General features: G+C 37.2%; 3 protein-coding genes across 3 annotated transcripts; 1 reads left to right on the top strand and 2 right to left on the bottom strand.

The window, feature by feature from the left end:
* Positions 1-866: 866 nt before the first annotated feature.
* LOC128233933 (putative nuclease HARBI1) lies at positions 867-3210 on the bottom strand. The gene is made up of 3 exons (XM_052947821.1): positions 2473-3210; positions 1679-2290; positions 867-1586 (listed from the first exon to the last, which is right to left on the bottom strand). The coding sequence occupies exons 1-3, from the start codon at positions 2826-2828 to the stop codon at positions 1223-1225; spliced, it is 1332 nt and encodes a 443-aa protein (XP_052803781.1). The 5' UTR covers positions 2829-3210; the 3' UTR covers positions 867-1222.
* On the top strand, positions 2932-13582 carry LOC128235573 (furin-like). Its single transcript, XM_052950386.1, has 10 exons — positions 2932-2942; positions 3258-3345; positions 4741-4950; positions 5324-5424; positions 6273-6379; positions 6954-7068; positions 7819-7977; positions 10135-10256; positions 11606-11680; positions 13464-13582. The coding sequence occupies exons 1-10, from the start codon at positions 2932-2934 to the stop codon at positions 13580-13582; spliced, it is 1107 nt and encodes a 368-aa protein (XP_052806346.1).
* A 1147-nt stretch (positions 13583-14729) lies between these two features.
* Positions 14730-15853, bottom strand: LOC128235572 (neuronal acetylcholine receptor subunit beta-4-like). The gene is made up of 2 exons (XM_052950385.1): positions 15662-15853; positions 14730-15482 (listed from the first exon to the last, which is right to left on the bottom strand). Exons 1-2 carry the CDS (start codon positions 15851-15853, stop codon positions 14730-14732), a joined length of 945 nt encoding a protein of 314 aa, XP_052806345.1.
* Positions 15854-16822: the final 969 nt, after the last annotated feature.

Genomic DNA, 16822 nt, shown 5'->3' with positions numbered 1-16822 from the left:
ACGTTTTGGTTTTTACTTTGAATAAAGGTTAAATAGCCTCATTCTTGATAAATATTACTGTTGACTGTTGAGTCTTCTTAAGTAAATCAATGTAAACTGTTCGTAAAATTTGTTTGGATAGCAATTTATCTTACTTAGAAACTTAATTAGCTTACTTTTGGCATAAGGCAAAATAACCCTGTTATTATGTAGGTTTCTGTCAGTATTAAAAGTTGAACTTAAATGTGTATTGTTATAACAAAACAAGGCTGGTCATGCTGGTAGCAATTACTTAAGAATACATGTATTCTAAAATTTAATATTTTTCTTCAGCCCCTAAACAATTAATCAATCAATTAAAAGTGAGCGTTGTGTTCTGGTAGTTAAAACGTTCGACCTTATGAAGAGATGTCTGCTACCGCAACTTGTCCTATACGTGTAGGTTATAGTTCATATAATGGAAAAATAACCAAATTTAATACAAGCGAGCGAAGCGAAGCGCCGTATTAAGTTTGTTTATTTTTCCATTATATGAACTATGACCGACTTATAGTTAACCCCGCCCACTATCATTCCTGTGCCTTCAATTAAAGTCATGTGATCGGGGGAAAATCACGCCATCCGTATACAGCGCGCCAATTGGTTGAACGGTAACTTGGATAAGTCGTTATCGATTCAAAATGACGTAACTACCGCTTGATAAAGCAGAAGTGACGTCATTTTGAATCGACACTTCTGTCGTTCCAGACAGTAGGCTGGGCTTGCTATTTGGCGCGCGCCATGTCTGCTGACCTAGTTATAATACGAACTTATTTGTGCAGAAGTGTTCTTATATGGAACATATTCGAGCAGAAATTTGAAAAATCTCTGGACGGTGATTGGCTCAGAAACTAGGGTGAACTATAAATGAAAGTTGTAAATTACTGGTATGTGGCTATTTCTTGTTGCCGACTTAGGTCATGTTCTAAGTTAACTCACCACCGTGATATGATTGAAATACTTCGAAAAAGGGCATAAAATCAAGAAACAAACAATCAACTCTATTGTATATACATGTATACTTGAAGCTTATTTCCTCCATTAACAAACATATCATGGAAACTATCATATCCAAATAGAAGATGACTTACTATAATATACTTAAACATATCGGAAATCACTTTAATAACTACATAACTTGTGCATACTCGCATCATATAGGTTATACACTTCATCAAAATATCTTTCCAAAGTAACTAACACACTAAATCATATTCTGTTGCCACTCAACTGAACCAGCTCGGGAGTTGAAGTAGTGTTTAATGTAGTTCCTCTGACTGACCCCAGCGGATGTCACCACATTTCTTCCATGGGTCCGATCACCATCAGCCAACTGTCTTCCTTGGCGCCATTCACCAGGTACTAATTGGTTATGCTCGTCCTCTTGGTCGACGGCCAGTCTTGCAATGGCAGGGTACCGTATGCTGATAAGGTTATGCAGTGTGACACATGCAAGAATAATCAAGTCAACGGTTTCGGGCATCTGGTTCAAGCAGCCAAGTAGGCACTGAAACCGCATAGCGAGAAGACCGAAGGCGTTTTCTACCACTCGTCTAGCCCTGGACAACCTAAAATGAAAGGATGGTGATGGTTTATAAGAACAAATTTCTGATTAAATGCATAGCTATTTTGCCAATAGTAATTCAAAAGATTGTCTAACCTGTAATTGAATATGCGCTCCTCGTTGGTCAAGTTGCGTCTGGAGTATGGCTTCATCATCCAAGTTCTCAACGGGAAGGCGTCATCTCCAATGAGGAAGTATGGGGTGTTCATGTCATCGCCAGGCAGTGGATCAGGGTCAGGCAAACCAAGGTTGTTTTCTTCTAGCATGGTTCTGAGTTCAGTGTTATTGAATAGCTGGGCATCGGATGCACTGCCATTAGCACCAACGCTTACCCAGATGAATTTGTAGTTTGCGTCTACGAGTGCGAGTAGTATTATGGAAAAGAAGCCTTTATAGTTATAGAACAGAGATCCAGAGTTCTTCGGGTTCTTTATCCTCACGTGCTTACCATCAAGAGCCCCGCAGACATGAGGAAAATTCCACTTGGTTCGGAAGTCATCTGCAATCTGCTGCCATTGTTCAGCAGTGACGACGTCTGGCAAAACCTCTTCAGAGTACTCCTGTATTATAGCATCCAAAACTTCAGGGACGAATTTACTTATTGTGTTACTTCCCACTCGGAATGAGTACATCAAGTCTGAATACGAGGCTCCAGTTGCGAGATGACGAAGAGTGACCGCCAACTTCAATCCAGGCTCCAGGGCTTCCCTGAAATAGAGATTGAACAATGATAAGTAATAACTAGCCTGCTATTATACAACGTATTAAAATTTCTTAAATATTAGTGACAATTGCACAGAGCTGTTGATGTCAATTGGTTGGAAAAGTAACTAGATGACTAATTATTTCAGAAATACGTGAAAATGATGGGGATCAAACCCATGATTTACCTGAAGTTGGTGTTCTTTTTCTGAATTCTGGGTGATATGCGATCAACAAGCTCCCCAAACATATCAGCGTCTACCCTTAGGAAATTTTTGTATCCTTTTGGGTCTTCCCTGTTTAGCTCCTGTAGCAGTTGCTCATAATGCCCATACAGGGGTCGTCGTGCAAGCCACTGCTTCATCCATATTTTCCTGCGCATTTGTCGCCTACGTCTATGCCTACGACCCTCAGCCTCTTCCTCTTGTTCCAACTCTAGCACTGCAATGGCCCTGTCTCTCTGGAGCTCTAACCATCTGGCCCACATCTGCAACTGCTCAATCTCCATAAATATGTATACTATGCTGGACACAACATATACCATGAAGTTTCAGGATGAAGTGATAATGATCAACACTGTTTGAAGTTTTTATTCTAAAAGTTTTGGTACACGACTGTTCACGACCTTCTACGACTCGAGTACGACTATGACGATCGGGTCGGGGAAAGATCTGACACCGATCGAGCAGAGATCCAGTAGGTCGAGTTGAGATCGTGTAGGGATCGTGTAAAGGTCGGGATGATCGAGCGGAAATCGGAAAGGTGGTCGGGTTGACGTCGTGAAGGAGTCGTGAATAATCGTGTGGAAATCGTGTGTGATCGACAAGAGGTCGAGAAGAAGTCGTGTATTCGCCTTTAGTCGAGCATGGTCGGGCCTGATCGGGGAATTTGGGTGATCGGGATGATCGAGTTGATCTGATCGGCAGTGGGAACCCACCTTAACACACAAACTCGACTACGTGGATATTTATAGTAACAGCTGGGGCCCGGTGGACGATGGAGAAAATATCTCGCCACTTTCGGATGTCTTAGAAGAGGCGTTAAAAACTGGTGTCACTGATGTAAGTGAATTATAAGAATACAGAGATAATAGAAGCCAAATGAAGGAGTCTTTGATAAAGTATGTGTAGTTATCTGTAGCAGGGTGAGGATCACGTGATTTAAAGGGGTTCTTACATGGGTCACCACGGGTCACAACCGATGTAAACATACAAGTACGTGACGTTAATTTCAAATTACTTTTTTGACCCCCTTAAGTCACGTGATTCTTCACCCTGTTTAAGAGAAAAAAGAAGCACCATGACCGGCCATCTATACTTAGCAATATTTAGAATGGTAATTAATTATTTCTCGCCTCAAATGGCATCATAAAACAGTTTTCACGCACCATTCAAGAAATAATGCTGCACTCTCCTCAGAACTATTTACGCATATCCATGACAACCACGAACTATCACATATCCAAACGCATTTATTTTCACTACGCACAAAAGAGTTCAAGCAAAAAAATACATTTTTTTTTCTTTATTTTGTTTAACTGAGGTGGGAGAAAAAGCATCTCACCATAGCCGCTCGTTAGTCTAAAATAATAGACGTGTTATACGGGATTCTTCCAATCCCTAACGTCTAAACGGGAATGTGCAAAAAACGGGGGTGTTATAAAAATATTGAAATTGTTTTAAGTGAAGTATTTTATGGTTGAAATTGATCATAAAGAGTTATATTCATATTTTACCATGTAAGTGAAATGTTATTTTGCACTGAACAAGCATTTAATGCATTAAAACATGTTGTTTACCTTTCCAATAAAACGAAAGTTGACTGACACAGACAACAATTATGCGAAGGGGAACAACTCGATACAATCGTAATAACTCGGCCTCCTCCGACAAAGCTTCGAGATAGACCTCGTTATACAATCGTTACAACTCGGCCATGGCCGAAATGTTCCGAGCGATTTAAAACTGTGCCCTAAAGCCTTGCAGGTGCCCTTTATGTATATATCGTAATGTTTTGACAGAATGAAATGAAGAAAAGCCGTCAAACTCATTATTATAAGTTGGATATTTAATTTTTGTGTACGGAACTAATATAAAATAACATTATCTGGTAATATTTCTTGTTTTTATGATATTTTATAGACGCTATATGCTTTAACCCGGAATCCTGATCGGAACAACTACCCACTTTTGATACTAAACAATTTGTACGTGAAGGATTTGCCATATCAAAAATCTAAAAAAAAATCCGTCAACGTACAATTATTTGGACTAAGCCGCTCGTGTAAGATAAGTTCATCCCAATCCTTGCGTAGGGTGTTTTGCGGAAACTCGGTAAACCTCGTTTCCGCAAAACACCCTACGCTCGGATCGGGATGAACCTATCTTATACTCTCGGTCATGAAAGATACTTATAATCTTCACCTCCCTTATCATGACGCTCGGTTATTTTTGTAGGGTCGGTCAGGCAAGGGTGCCATTTATGTTTGGGCTTCCGGAAATGGCGGGGAGGACGAAGACGATTGCAACGCAGACGGTTACGCGAGCAGTATTTATACGATCGGTATTAACGCAGTCTCTCAGACCGGGGCGCCCACGTACTACGCCGAGTGGTGTACTTCCGCCATGGCCGGAACGTACAGCGGAGACGATCCTAACCCGGACATAGTAGGTTACGTTTTAGAATTTGCCATAAATACAGTCGAAACCCGTTCGCTCGAAATCGACGGAGTCGTCGAGAAAAATTTGAGTGAACGAAAATTCGAGCCAAGCAAAACACATTGTACAAGATATCTTGACATTAGGCCTCTCCTTCCTATATTTTGTTCCTCATGAAGAAGGCAATAAAGTCACATCTCGAAACATTATGTGACTCGAGCTAAAAGGTCGGTCCCTCGCGTCGTCGAGCTTACCTCCAATTGGTTTCTTTTCACCTGAGGATTGCTTTGTTATCGAATACACTAAACCTTTCGGAAAATTGTTCTTGATAATGTTTGAACTTTCTCCTAAATCTATGTGAAACATAGACATTGTGTTTCAGTATACGACGGGACCCAACGACGACTGCGTGAGCGATTTTTCCGGGACTTCTGCCGCCTGCCCTCTGGCTGCCGGGATATTTGCGTTGACGCTCGAGGCAAAGTATGCGTGTATACAGTTGACACGTGTTTTAACAATACATTTAGTCATAGTTTTTTTATTATTATATATAATACATCTGCATATTTACTGCGCGCCGATCTCGTGATACCTACGTCATGCAGTTTATGACACGTGCTAAAATGGGACAATGTCTGGCAAACGCAGTAATCAGAGAATACAAAATAAACAATAAAACATAAACATTATACTAAAACACACAAAATGTTAACCTATGGTTAAACTTGAGTTTCGGCTCAAGACTTTTGTAATAGACCAGAAAATTCAACTGAGTCCATGTGAAGTTGAAAATCATACTCGAGAGTTCCAAATTTCAATACAAATCAGTTTTTGAAACATACATGGAATAATGTTTAGTTTATATCTTTTCCTGTTTATTCAGAAGTAAGAGTGTGTGATAATTTGGATATATTAACAGTTAACAAACTTTAAAGTACGGATATGGAAGGGAATTCTCCTCTGAACTCGTAAAATTCTGGCAATTCTGACTAAAACCTCATTGGAACTATATTACATAATACTTCTATAAATAACGAAGATCAACCTAGTACAGGGGAGGGAACTGAGATACAATACATAATTAAATCAATGCAGTTGTCCCTTCTGAAAAATAAGTTAGTTAAATGGACTACTTGTACCCAGTAGAATTGTTGGTTAGACTGAACAACATACATCCTTTACATTGCCAATCAATTTAAACATCAGATTTTGCAAACGTATATTGACGTTCATACTCGCCTTAGTATTTAAAGCTTGGTCATTTTCCTCAGCATGGTTATGTATTTTTGTGCAAATCGAAAAATTATCCACACTTGTTTGTTTTTTTTCAGTCCGGACCTAACATGGCGAGATATGCATCACTTGATTGTAGAAACGGCCAATAATACCGGGTTACACTCGAACGCTTCCGTCTACACTAACGCTGCTGGGAAAGAAGGTAAGTAAAGCTCGTATCAATTGACCATTAATATTGAGTCAGAATGTTACGTGGATTACTCGCAAACGCGTCCTTTAATACTAACTTTGCTGTAAAATGACGGATTTAAGTAACCATAATATTAAACATATAAGGTAAGGTCTGTGTACTCGCGAAAGCATCTTTCTACGCGCTAAGGTCCATTCATATACTGCTGATGTCAATTTATTATAAATATCCATCTAAATAACCTCGTGTAAAGCTGTTGTCAAATGGCCGTAAACGTTGTTTTCAGGCAAATTCCATTCAGACATTCGACAAAAATGAAAATGAGGATAATTATGTATTCATTTAAGTGTAAGATCTTATTTTATTTAACAAGTGTCATAGAAAAAGAATGACATGGTTTGTATGTTTTTTAAAAACATTCCCTTTTTAAACATCCCTTTGTGACGTATAGGCGTCTGTCACACACAGTTTCGATCGCCGATGTCGTCACGGATCCACCACTTCTTCACCAATACAACAACTATATATACTATATAGCAACATGTTCACATGTCAAACTAATTTACGCGTTATATTCATGCTTCAGTGAGTTATTATTTTGGTTTCGGTCTGCTGGATGCGGAAGCTATGGTGGACGCGGCGCCCTCCTGGCTGACTGTGCCTGACGTTCTCTCCTGTTACGAGTTTTCCACTAATACAGGGTACGGACAAATTAATTAAGGTACGGACAAAATCGTATCTTAATATAACTATTCTAGTATCATGGCTTTTGGGCTACTATTTGAACTGTAAAAAATTATCAAATTGTTACTTCACTGTTTAAAACGGTGAAATATTATTTTTATTTCACTGATAAATCTATAAAACAAATTGTAATGTATAAAATGAAACACTTTTGATAAATGATAATATTTTTAGTAAGATCTCATTGTAAATATTTTACGCATGTCATGAAAGTCCGTTTCACACATAGCTGTTTAAGATAAAACAGTGTCCTACAAGGGGTGTTATTCAATATTAGTCTTACTTGGATCTCAGAACGATGTAGCTAATCGGAGTACGTGTTATAAATAAAGGACCTATACAGTGAGTGCAATCACTGATGTATGACCGTAAGATTGACTTAAGTTGTATATTGAATACCATCCCTGGTCCGAATCGAAATGTTATCATCGCGGTTGTAATGGTAGATAGAAACGTGGGTTATATTTCAATATTTCCAAATTTTTTCTTAAACAGTCGAACCCCGTTCGCTCGAACTCCCAGGGACCGGCGAAAATACCTCGAGCCTCAGGAAATTCGAGCTATGCGTGAATGCTTTCTTTCAGCAGAAAGACATCGGTCCTTTACATCCAGTTCGAGGCAACGAAGAAATCGAGCCAAGCGATTTTGAGCCAACGGGGTTCGACTGTATAAGTATAACATGTTTCGTTTACCACAATCGTTTCCAGGTCTGACACGGAAGCTATTACAGACACGCTCTCGATGACGGCGTGCCAGGTGGCCTACATTGAACACGTGACCGTGAAGATTCGCTACACACCGGAATGGCGCGGGAAAGTACAATTGGGACTTTACTCTCCGGGAGGGACGGAGGTGACTTTATTCAGGTGCACCTGCTGCTTGGTTTTTGCTGTGCCTTTAATTAATGGTCAAAGATTTACATCTTTAAGATTTTAGTGGTTTACATTATACTATTTAAACTACCCGATAACTTGGTACAGCCACTGTTTATTTCTACCGCTTCACTGATTAAATCGATAACGACTAGCTGCTGATTTACTGAATTAAATGTTTGGGCAAACTTGAGAATCAAACTATGAAATTGACCACTTATTTATAATCAGTACCGTTTTATTTTCTTATGATTCAAAACGAAATCATTAATCGTCAGATCTACTTCTTGACATGACATCTTAAAAGAATTAATGCCCCTTGGTTACAAAAGAGGACGAATAATGTAATGCGTATTGAAATAGTGCAAATTAAAATTCCACGTTTTAAGATTGCAAAGTTAATATCTTAAACAAATTTTAGTGAGGAATCGAAGGAATAGATAGTTATAGATAATTCACACAAATGTAGATGGAAATGTGTTGACTAAAATACTCTGCCTTAAATTACCAACTTCAAATAATCAAAACTTCTTAGCCAATATCGGATTTAGTTTGATTTACACTAACAATAACCTTGCAATGATTTATCAGTTTATATTTTAAAACTAGCTTATTGTATAAAAAATCATCACTTTACCTACTCTTTTAGGTAATGACAGGCACTCATCAGCTACAGTCTGGTGCCACTCAAGGTAAAAAATCGGGTTCAATCGTTATTGCCTTTGAACTGAATGGAAAACAAGTAAAATCCCGCATTTGGTGTCTACAGCCTTTCAACGCTTAACGCGCTTTGATTGTAATAGCTGCTCTCTTTCTCATTTTCATTTTGGCATTGTCAAAATGTCATTATATGTCGGCGTCTATGCAAGATATTCACTTGAAATTTAGTACACATAATAACCATGACAATTCGGACATATATACCAAATCACGAAACTCTTATTCTCATTGACAGTATTAAACTGAAAAATGTATTTTAGTCTGGTATAAAAGGGGTTGCGCTCATGTGTATGTAAAATGCACTATCTGTATGACGAAATACAGTGTGACAATTCATTTGGAGTGTTACAATTAAGACACTGAAGGCTGAAACACTTCGAAAAATATTATACTCAAATATTGTTTTATTCAGTCCACCATTTGTATAGCGTTAGTAAATCGGCTCAACAAAAGTCTTAAAGGTTAATTTATCCGTATGTTTGTGTCCCTGTGGGCGTGAGGTTTTGTTGTCGGTTTTCTAATTTTTCCTTGACTGTACCGGCGTGGGTTCGCATCCCACAAAAACAGAACATTGTTTTATACTTTAAAGCTGCACTCTCACAGATTGAACGTTTTGACAACATTTTTATTTTTTGTCTTAGAACGAGCCAATTTTTGCGAAAATACAAGGAAACCAATTATATAAGACAGCTGACAATGAAATTACAATGAAATTAGATCGCAGATTTTTATATTTAAGTTAAAAAATTGATGTTTTGTGCGTTTTTCTTAAACCGTTAGTAACGGTTTAAGCACTAAAACATTAATTTTCGAACGGAATTATGAAAATCTACGATCTGATTTTTGTCAGCAATCTTATATCATTGGTTTGCAGATATTTACGCAAAATTTTCCTCTTTCCAAGGCAAAAAATAAAAAAAGTTGCAAATCGGGTATATCTGTGAGAGTGCAGCTGTATTTTTCTGCAGTTTCGGTATCAAAGAGTACAATAGTGATTAACTACATTATACGGTCGAACCCCTTTGACTCGATCTCACAGGGACTGGGAAAATACCTCGAGCCTCGGAAATATCGAGCCAAGCGTGAATTCATACATTCAATAGTAAAGAATCGGTTATATACATCCAGTTCGAGCCAACGGGACAATCGAGCCAAGCGAGTTCGAGCCAACGGGGTTCGACTGTAGCGTGAATTGTTTGATACTGTGATATTTTACTTGAATATAAACAACGGCTATTGTCTCAAATCGTTATAGAAATTGTGCAGAACACAATATTATCCAATATACTTCAAGAATAGCAAAGATTTGAAAGTAAACAACGATGACGTTTACGATAGGTTGTTACCGTTAACAATGTTCGAGATAATCTACCCAATGTCAGTTACGTAAGATGTACAAAAGTCATAGAATTGTTAACATGTATATTTTAGCGCGCGGTACTGGGACTATGCGGAGGAAGAGACGAACCATCAGTTTATGACCGTTCACCTGTGGGAGGAAGATCCGGTAGGGGACTGGACTTTAGCCCTTAACGCCACATATAACGCTGGTTGTAAGTCCTTAAGCCTTATAATAAAGTAATCCGAAGAGTATGGAAATCGGTTTGGGACATGTCTATATCTTAAAGAAAGTTCCAAATTGTTACTTTGTTGTCAGTTTTTATTTGCAAATTGCTATTTTAGTTTCTGTTCGTTTTAATGATATTAAGATAATGGAATTTTCACTTTTTAACTAGGGTTTCGATTTCATTTCCAAACAAATAGGGAACAGTGTGTGTATACCATGTGATAAATTACGTCCTAAATGCTACGTCGGAAGGCAACATTTTTCCTAAAATAAAGATTTAAATCAAAGACAACTTTTTATTACCTACACCAATTTAAATAAAACAAAGGGCAGTCTATGCCGCTTACAGAGCCTCGCCTTCGTGTTATTACAGAGGTTTGATAAGGTGATTAGTTTCATCAAACACTTCGACAAACCTTTTTCCAAAATATTGTTTTGACAGTGCTCCGTCAAACGGCCGTATTGTGAAAAGGTTTGTCGAAGTGTTTATGAAAACTAAACTCTCAATCAAACTCTGGTAAAAGACCGAAGGCGGGCCTCCGTAAGCGATGTAGACTGCGCTATGTTTCATTTGAAATGATAAAGAGATAGTGAAGTTATCTTTGTTTAAAGTCATAATCCGAAGCAAAATATTGCCTTCCGACGTAGCATTTATGACGCAATATATCACGTGGTATACACACCTTATGAAGTTATCAAACTCCGGTAATAAAACGAAGGCGGGGCTCTTTAAGTGCATTCTTGTTTTAATTAAAATGGTTTTGTAAAAGAAAAATTATATTTGATTTAAGTCTTCATTTTAAGCAAAATGTTGCCTTCTGGTGTAGCATATATGACGTAATTTATCACGTGGTATACACATACTGTTACAGTGAATGTTCATTTTTTTTACTTCCTTTTAACATTTGTTTATAACATAACATAACAAAACGTTTATTCAGCATTAAATGACATATAATCTATAGCCAAAATGCAAAACATATTAAATAAATCATATGAAACGATCATATTAACGAGCAACCTTGCAAAGAATACTTCAACACATATTTTGCCAATGGCCAACACAGCAAAAGTTCATTACACTTTTATCATCAGACAGCAAGAAACTGTGCAAAGTGTTTGTTAATTTTGGTTTCACACATTTTTGTTACGATCGAAAACTTAATAATGTGAAGAATATTTTTGATACTAAATAATCTACTTCTCTATTGACCATGTATTTGCTCTTCACGATGTTTTGTATATGATTTATGTCATATGTTATGTCTCATGGATATGAATGTTGTAACATTTAATGTTGAATAAATGATATGTATGTATGCAATCGTATTTCAGGGAACATGAAGCTGTATTCCGGGCAGCTGACTGTGTACGGCACCGTCACAGACCCGACCGCAGGAGCACCAAGTGGTATGACCTAATTAATGCTAATCGCGTGCTGTAGCCACTTGTAAATAACTGGTTAACTTCTTGTTTGGTAAAATATTACCCAAACTGTTTGTTGATAGGTCAATATTAATTTAAAAATACTATTAGCAAATCAAAATGATTTTAACATGCAAACTAGCCTCAAGATACTGTACCAGTCAATTGTAACCTCGCCCCCCCCCCCCTCCCAGGTCCGGGGTCCGGGGAATAGCGGGGACTTTGACTTTCGGTCTAGCCATTACCCCGGGTAAAATCCCCACCCTGCGGGAACGAACTGCTGGTAAAATCCCCGACAAATGCCCCTGCACCCAAGGGACTCTAGGTAAGGCTCATTCCCCGCTGTTTTTGGTTCGAGGACAAAACCACCGCATTCACCCGGCACTGCTGGGCCACCTGGAAGGTAAAAACACGGCCCATTTCCCCGGCTATCCCCGGTATACCCTCGGACCTGGGGGCGTGGTTACAATTGACTGGTGCATAATGACCCCTTGTTGAGTTCTGCTCATTTTTCGACTTATGAAGTATGAAAAACACAGCAACTAAGATGTGGTTCAAACACCATCAGGGGCACGTTTTAACGAAATGTTACAAGCGCTAGCTACTCGGTACCTAGTAATTTAGTCAGATTTTCGCTGTCTCTTAAATCGACCTAACACACATATAGGAGCTGGAATTAAATAAACGACTTAACTCTTATGGTCATACATCATTCACTTTAAAGGTCCGTTTACTTATATTGAGTAATCTGATTAGCTACATCGTTCATAGATTCAATGAAGACCAATATTGAATACCAATTTAAGTTAAAAAAATGTCTTTATTGAAACTATTGCTCCCTTTAATTTCAGCCGGGTCGCTAGGTGGCGCATGTAATCCTGTTCCGGTTATTCGAAAGCTGCGTGCTCAAATCCGGACAACGTCTGCGTCAGCTGCTCGACAGGCTTCCATATTTACAGCACATATTGTTACCAAGGTAACACATTATACTTTCTAATATTGTTCACATTTTCTATTCGCTATTTTTTGTCTTAATGTCTTCTTCAGAGATGTTTATGCTCTCTCACACCAAGATATCAACGATAAGAAAGAATGACTCTGTTTGACTGACAGACAGGTCGTCAGAAAGTGACTTTCTATGGGTCGTTATGAGATCTTTAAAGTGACACTCTTATTCAATACATATACATGTATAACAAACATAGAATTTGGGTGATGAACCTTTAACTACTTACTAAATAATGCATAATGGAAAATATTTAATACTGATAACAAAATTGTAACCGTGTATTTAAAAGCTGAAAACGCAAAAATATTAAATGATTGGTGAATGCTAAAAGATTAACTTGTGATCTTCTTTAGTCTAGGTAGAAAAACCCATGTTTTTTTTAACCTTCCTTTGAAATTTAACCTGGTATCCTTCGTAAGAACCATTGTTTTCGACATTTATTCATCCTTTTGGGTATATTAAAACAATTGTATTTATTGTGGAAAATCTTATTTGGGAGTAAGAGTGCATCTTTAAGCAGAACGTTTATTGTATCTTCGATTAAATTGGTTTGAAGTGATATTTTTGTCTGTGCAATATCATACCATGTCATAATATCGTAAAACGAGTTTTAGCATCTGGTACATTACAATACATTATCAGTGTTCAATAGACAATAATAATTTGAATGAGAGGTTTTAAAAAATCATTCTACTTTTATTTAGTTCAATGAATTTTACAAAATTTAAATGTAAATTTCATACCCCTGTATCTTGATAGACGGACGGATAAACGGCTACTGTGACGACAGCACCCCGTGCCGCTCCTTTTCCGGTGACCTAGAATGTGTGGACGGCAGGTGTGGGGAGACATCAGGTATTTACGTTCGATTTATATGATACATGTTTAAAACTGTTGATCTTAACACTGAATTCAAAAGTATTCATAAGGAACGTATTTAACTATACACATTTTTAAGATTTGTATTCTAGTTTAGTTTTGAATATGGACAATAAGTTCTTAGTTTAGGCTTTCCAAAACCATTAACGGTTGACATTATGCTGCATACTGGTATCCATCTTTAGCTCATGAATAAGTAAGAATTTAAGGATGTATTAATATTTCTGCTATCTTATTTTTAACCAAAGAGACTAAGAAGAAAAATACCCATAAGTCTTTAAAGGCTGTTTAATAACAAAGGGAAGAAACTAACAATGGAGGTTACATACAACGAACAATGGTTTCTTACCGGAAAATAGTCCTGTAACATTTGGTCTTGCTTTTATGACATTTGTTGAGCGAGGTCGTAAAGTATACCGTACTACACATATTAATAGTGATAATTTCAATAACACACTGCGCCCAGGTGGTGTATACATTGTGTTTGTATACCATGTAATAAATTAGGCCATATATGTTATGTCAGAAGGCAATAGTTTGCTTAAAATGAAGATTTAAATCAGAGATAACTACAAGGTACACGCAATAACCACGTGGTATACACACACTGGTATAGCAGGAAGCAAAAAATAGGTGTTGTCAGACGACTGTCCATTTTTAGATCGAAAGAAGGACGGCACATTATGTATTACAACTTTGTTACAATATCTTCTTCAATTTCGAAAATAAATAATTGTCTATCTTTTTATGGTGAACTTATTGTAACTCGAAATTTTGGTTAAGATATTCAAATTGGTAAAACTAGTTCCTTTAATGCCTTAATTCTATTTATAGGCATTTATACATGTATATGTTTTCCAACGTTTTGCATTTTATCTTTCTCTTTCAATACAAAATATGAATCATTCGGTTTTGGCCAATGACATATCGACTTGAAGAAAATCATTCTTAATGTTGTTTTTTTCCTTTAAATGAGATTAAATAATAATAATTTGATAACGCTATTTTGTAGAAAATTCAAACTTAATTTTAAATAATGACATTTAAAACGTTAAATATCCTTTAATAGGCCAATTCTAATTATATAAAATAAGAAAGCGTTTCTGCTGCGTACAAAAGTCGTTCGAAGCAAAACTATTTCGGTGCCTATTGTGATGTTAACTGTACAAGGTAGTAGATATTGATAACAAACATAACAATTATAAATGCCACTAAGCACATAATATCAACAGCGTAACTAACATCCTTCCAGCTGAGCGTTACTTCCTTGTTGTCTTCGATTGCTACCTTCATTTCTGCACCTTGTTTCTCCATTGTCGGTTTAATGTCGGTTTCGGCAATGTCTTCAACTTTCTGAGACTTGAGAAATGTATTTCGGCAAAGTACTGCACCAGCTACGACTGAAATGCACTTTGGTGGTCGAGATTGCTCATTTTTATGGTATATTGAAAGATTCAGGATGGCCATAACACACATGAGCGTGCTGAGGGTCAGGGTTGCTAACAGATAATAGCTAAGCACGGGGAGCGGGTCTGACGTTTTCGGCAGGTTATCTCCAAGCAATGTCACAAACACTGCTAACGACAGGAGTAGAGTCACGGAGTATGATACCCGTTCCCCGGCATCGGGCGGCAGTACAAACACTAGCAGGTTGATTACAGCCAGAAACAATATTGGCAGAATGATGTTTACAACCATAAACGTCGACTTTCTCTCTAAGCTGACAGTGAATGTAGCTGCTGATGTATATTGGCTGACTAGTGTCACCGCTCTTGTCAGATTTAACAGGGACCATCCGCCGTCTCCTTCGAACGACGATGCGATATACGTTACAGTTCCTTCAATGAGGTTTACTTCTGTGTTTATGAAACCTGGGACAAGAAATTGAATGCCGAACGTCTGAAAACAAGTAAAATAAATATACATTTTTAGAATTGGTTTCGTTTCATTCTTTTTATTAATCAATGTTATTACAATCATTTGCATTTCAAAAAGTAGGACAAATTTGTTTAACATTTATTTACATTTGAATTACAATGAATTAACTTTCACTCGCTTCAAAATCTAAAATGACCAACCTGCTTATCATAGGGGTAATATTTCGAATCCAGCGGACTATTGACTGAATATACACCGGAAGGATAGAACGAGATTGTGCCGTCTGACGAAAGCCGAACATAGCTCCTGTCCTCAACTTTAAAAGCTGTTGCGGTGGTATCCGGGTTGCCAATGAACAGGGGCGGGTACCAAACCTCGGAGATGGGAACCATTATTGAATAAATGTAGTTGTAATCATCCGGTTTCCAGACAAGCTCCTCGTCTTTCCATATTAATTCCAATGTGCCAGTTACCGATACCTTCCCAGTTAGCTCGTTTATTTCCTAAAAACAATTGGTTATCATGGTGCTTAATTGATGTTTTAAACATGTAGACGAAATGTAAATTATTTTTTGTTTTAATAAGGGCTCTTTAAGTTCTCAACTGCGATTAACATGGAAACAATCAAATTTGTTAATTTACATTCTCTGCCTGATTAGGTAAAGTAGATGGAATGGAAATCAAGTGTAGGTGAAATAGTCCAAGCAAAACATGTAGTTGATTTAACCTTATAGAGTGATGGACTTTTGAAACTTTGATATGAGATAATAGCTTGTTTACAATTATTTGAAATTAATGGATATTGTATGTAGTGTAGCATATAGATCTCACATACATGTTGTAACATAGTGGTTTTACTCTATATTATGAAGGCAAACATTCTGATTAAGGTTCATAAAGATTGGACAAGAAATATTGCAAAAATATAGCTTCTAGTGTGTCCACAATAATTTTCTTACATTTGGCACACCACATGTTATTAAGTTTGAAACTAATCAAAGATTCGATAGAGGTTAATATTTTGATTAAGTTTTATGAAGCGGATGTATTGCCTTTGATTGTTCTCAAGATTTCTCTAACATTTGACCGTATGACCCCATTTGAACCACTTTTAAAGACAAGGTGAACATTCTGACCACAGTTTGAACAAAGTCTTACCAGTCAATACCACTATGTGATTGCGGACATGATTAATTTTCAATAATTTGACCTAATGACCTAGTTTCATATGACCCACTTTTAAATTTATCAATGATTTTATCAAAGAAAATATTTTGATAAGGTTTCATATGTGATGGACTAAATTCAACTCCTAAAGAGTGTGTTAAAACTATTTTTCCAATATACGACCTTGTGGCATT

This window comes from Mya arenaria, chromosome 5 (genome assembly GCF_026914265.1).
Source record: "Mya arenaria isolate MELC-2E11 chromosome 5, ASM2691426v1".
Taxonomy (NCBI): Eukaryota; Metazoa; Mollusca; class Bivalvia; order Myida; family Myidae; genus Mya; species Mya arenaria.
This window is presented reverse-complemented; position numbering and strand designations above follow the sequence as displayed.

What these genes read in the sequence shown, in the direction of transcription:
- LOC128233933 (XM_052947821.1), bottom strand. Translation starts at nt 2,828, where the DNA reads ATGGTATATGTTGTGTCCAGCATAGTATACATATTTATGGAGATTGAG. An exon ending in AAAAAGAACACCAACTTCAG is followed by an intron (nt 2,291 to 2,472) that starts GTAAATCATGGG and finishes TCTCTATTTCAG; the next exon opens with GGAAGCCCTGGAGCCTGGAT. An exon ending in GAGCGCATATTCAATTACAG is followed by an intron (nt 1,587 to 1,678) that starts GTTAGACAATCT and finishes CTTTCATTTTAG; the next exon opens with GTTGTCCAGGGCTAGACGAG.
- LOC128235573 (XM_052950386.1), top strand. An exon ending in CGCCACATATAACGCTGGTT is followed by an intron (nt 10,257 to 11,605) that starts GTAAGTCCTTAA and finishes ATCGTATTTCAG; the next exon opens with GGAACATGAAGCTGTATTCC. An exon ending in GACCGCAGGAGCACCAAGTG is followed by an intron (nt 11,681 to 13,463) that starts GTATGACCTAAT and finishes GTATCTTGATAG; the next exon opens with ACGGACGGATAAACGGCTAC.
- LOC128235572 (XM_052950385.1), bottom strand. Translation starts at nt 15,853, where the DNA reads ATGGTTCCCATCTCCGAGGTTTGGTACCCGCCCCTGTTCATTGGCAAC. An exon ending in ATTACCCCTATGATAAGCAG is followed by an intron (nt 15,483 to 15,661) that starts GTTGGTCATTTT and finishes ACTTGTTTTCAG; the next exon opens with ACGTTCGGCATTCAATTTCT.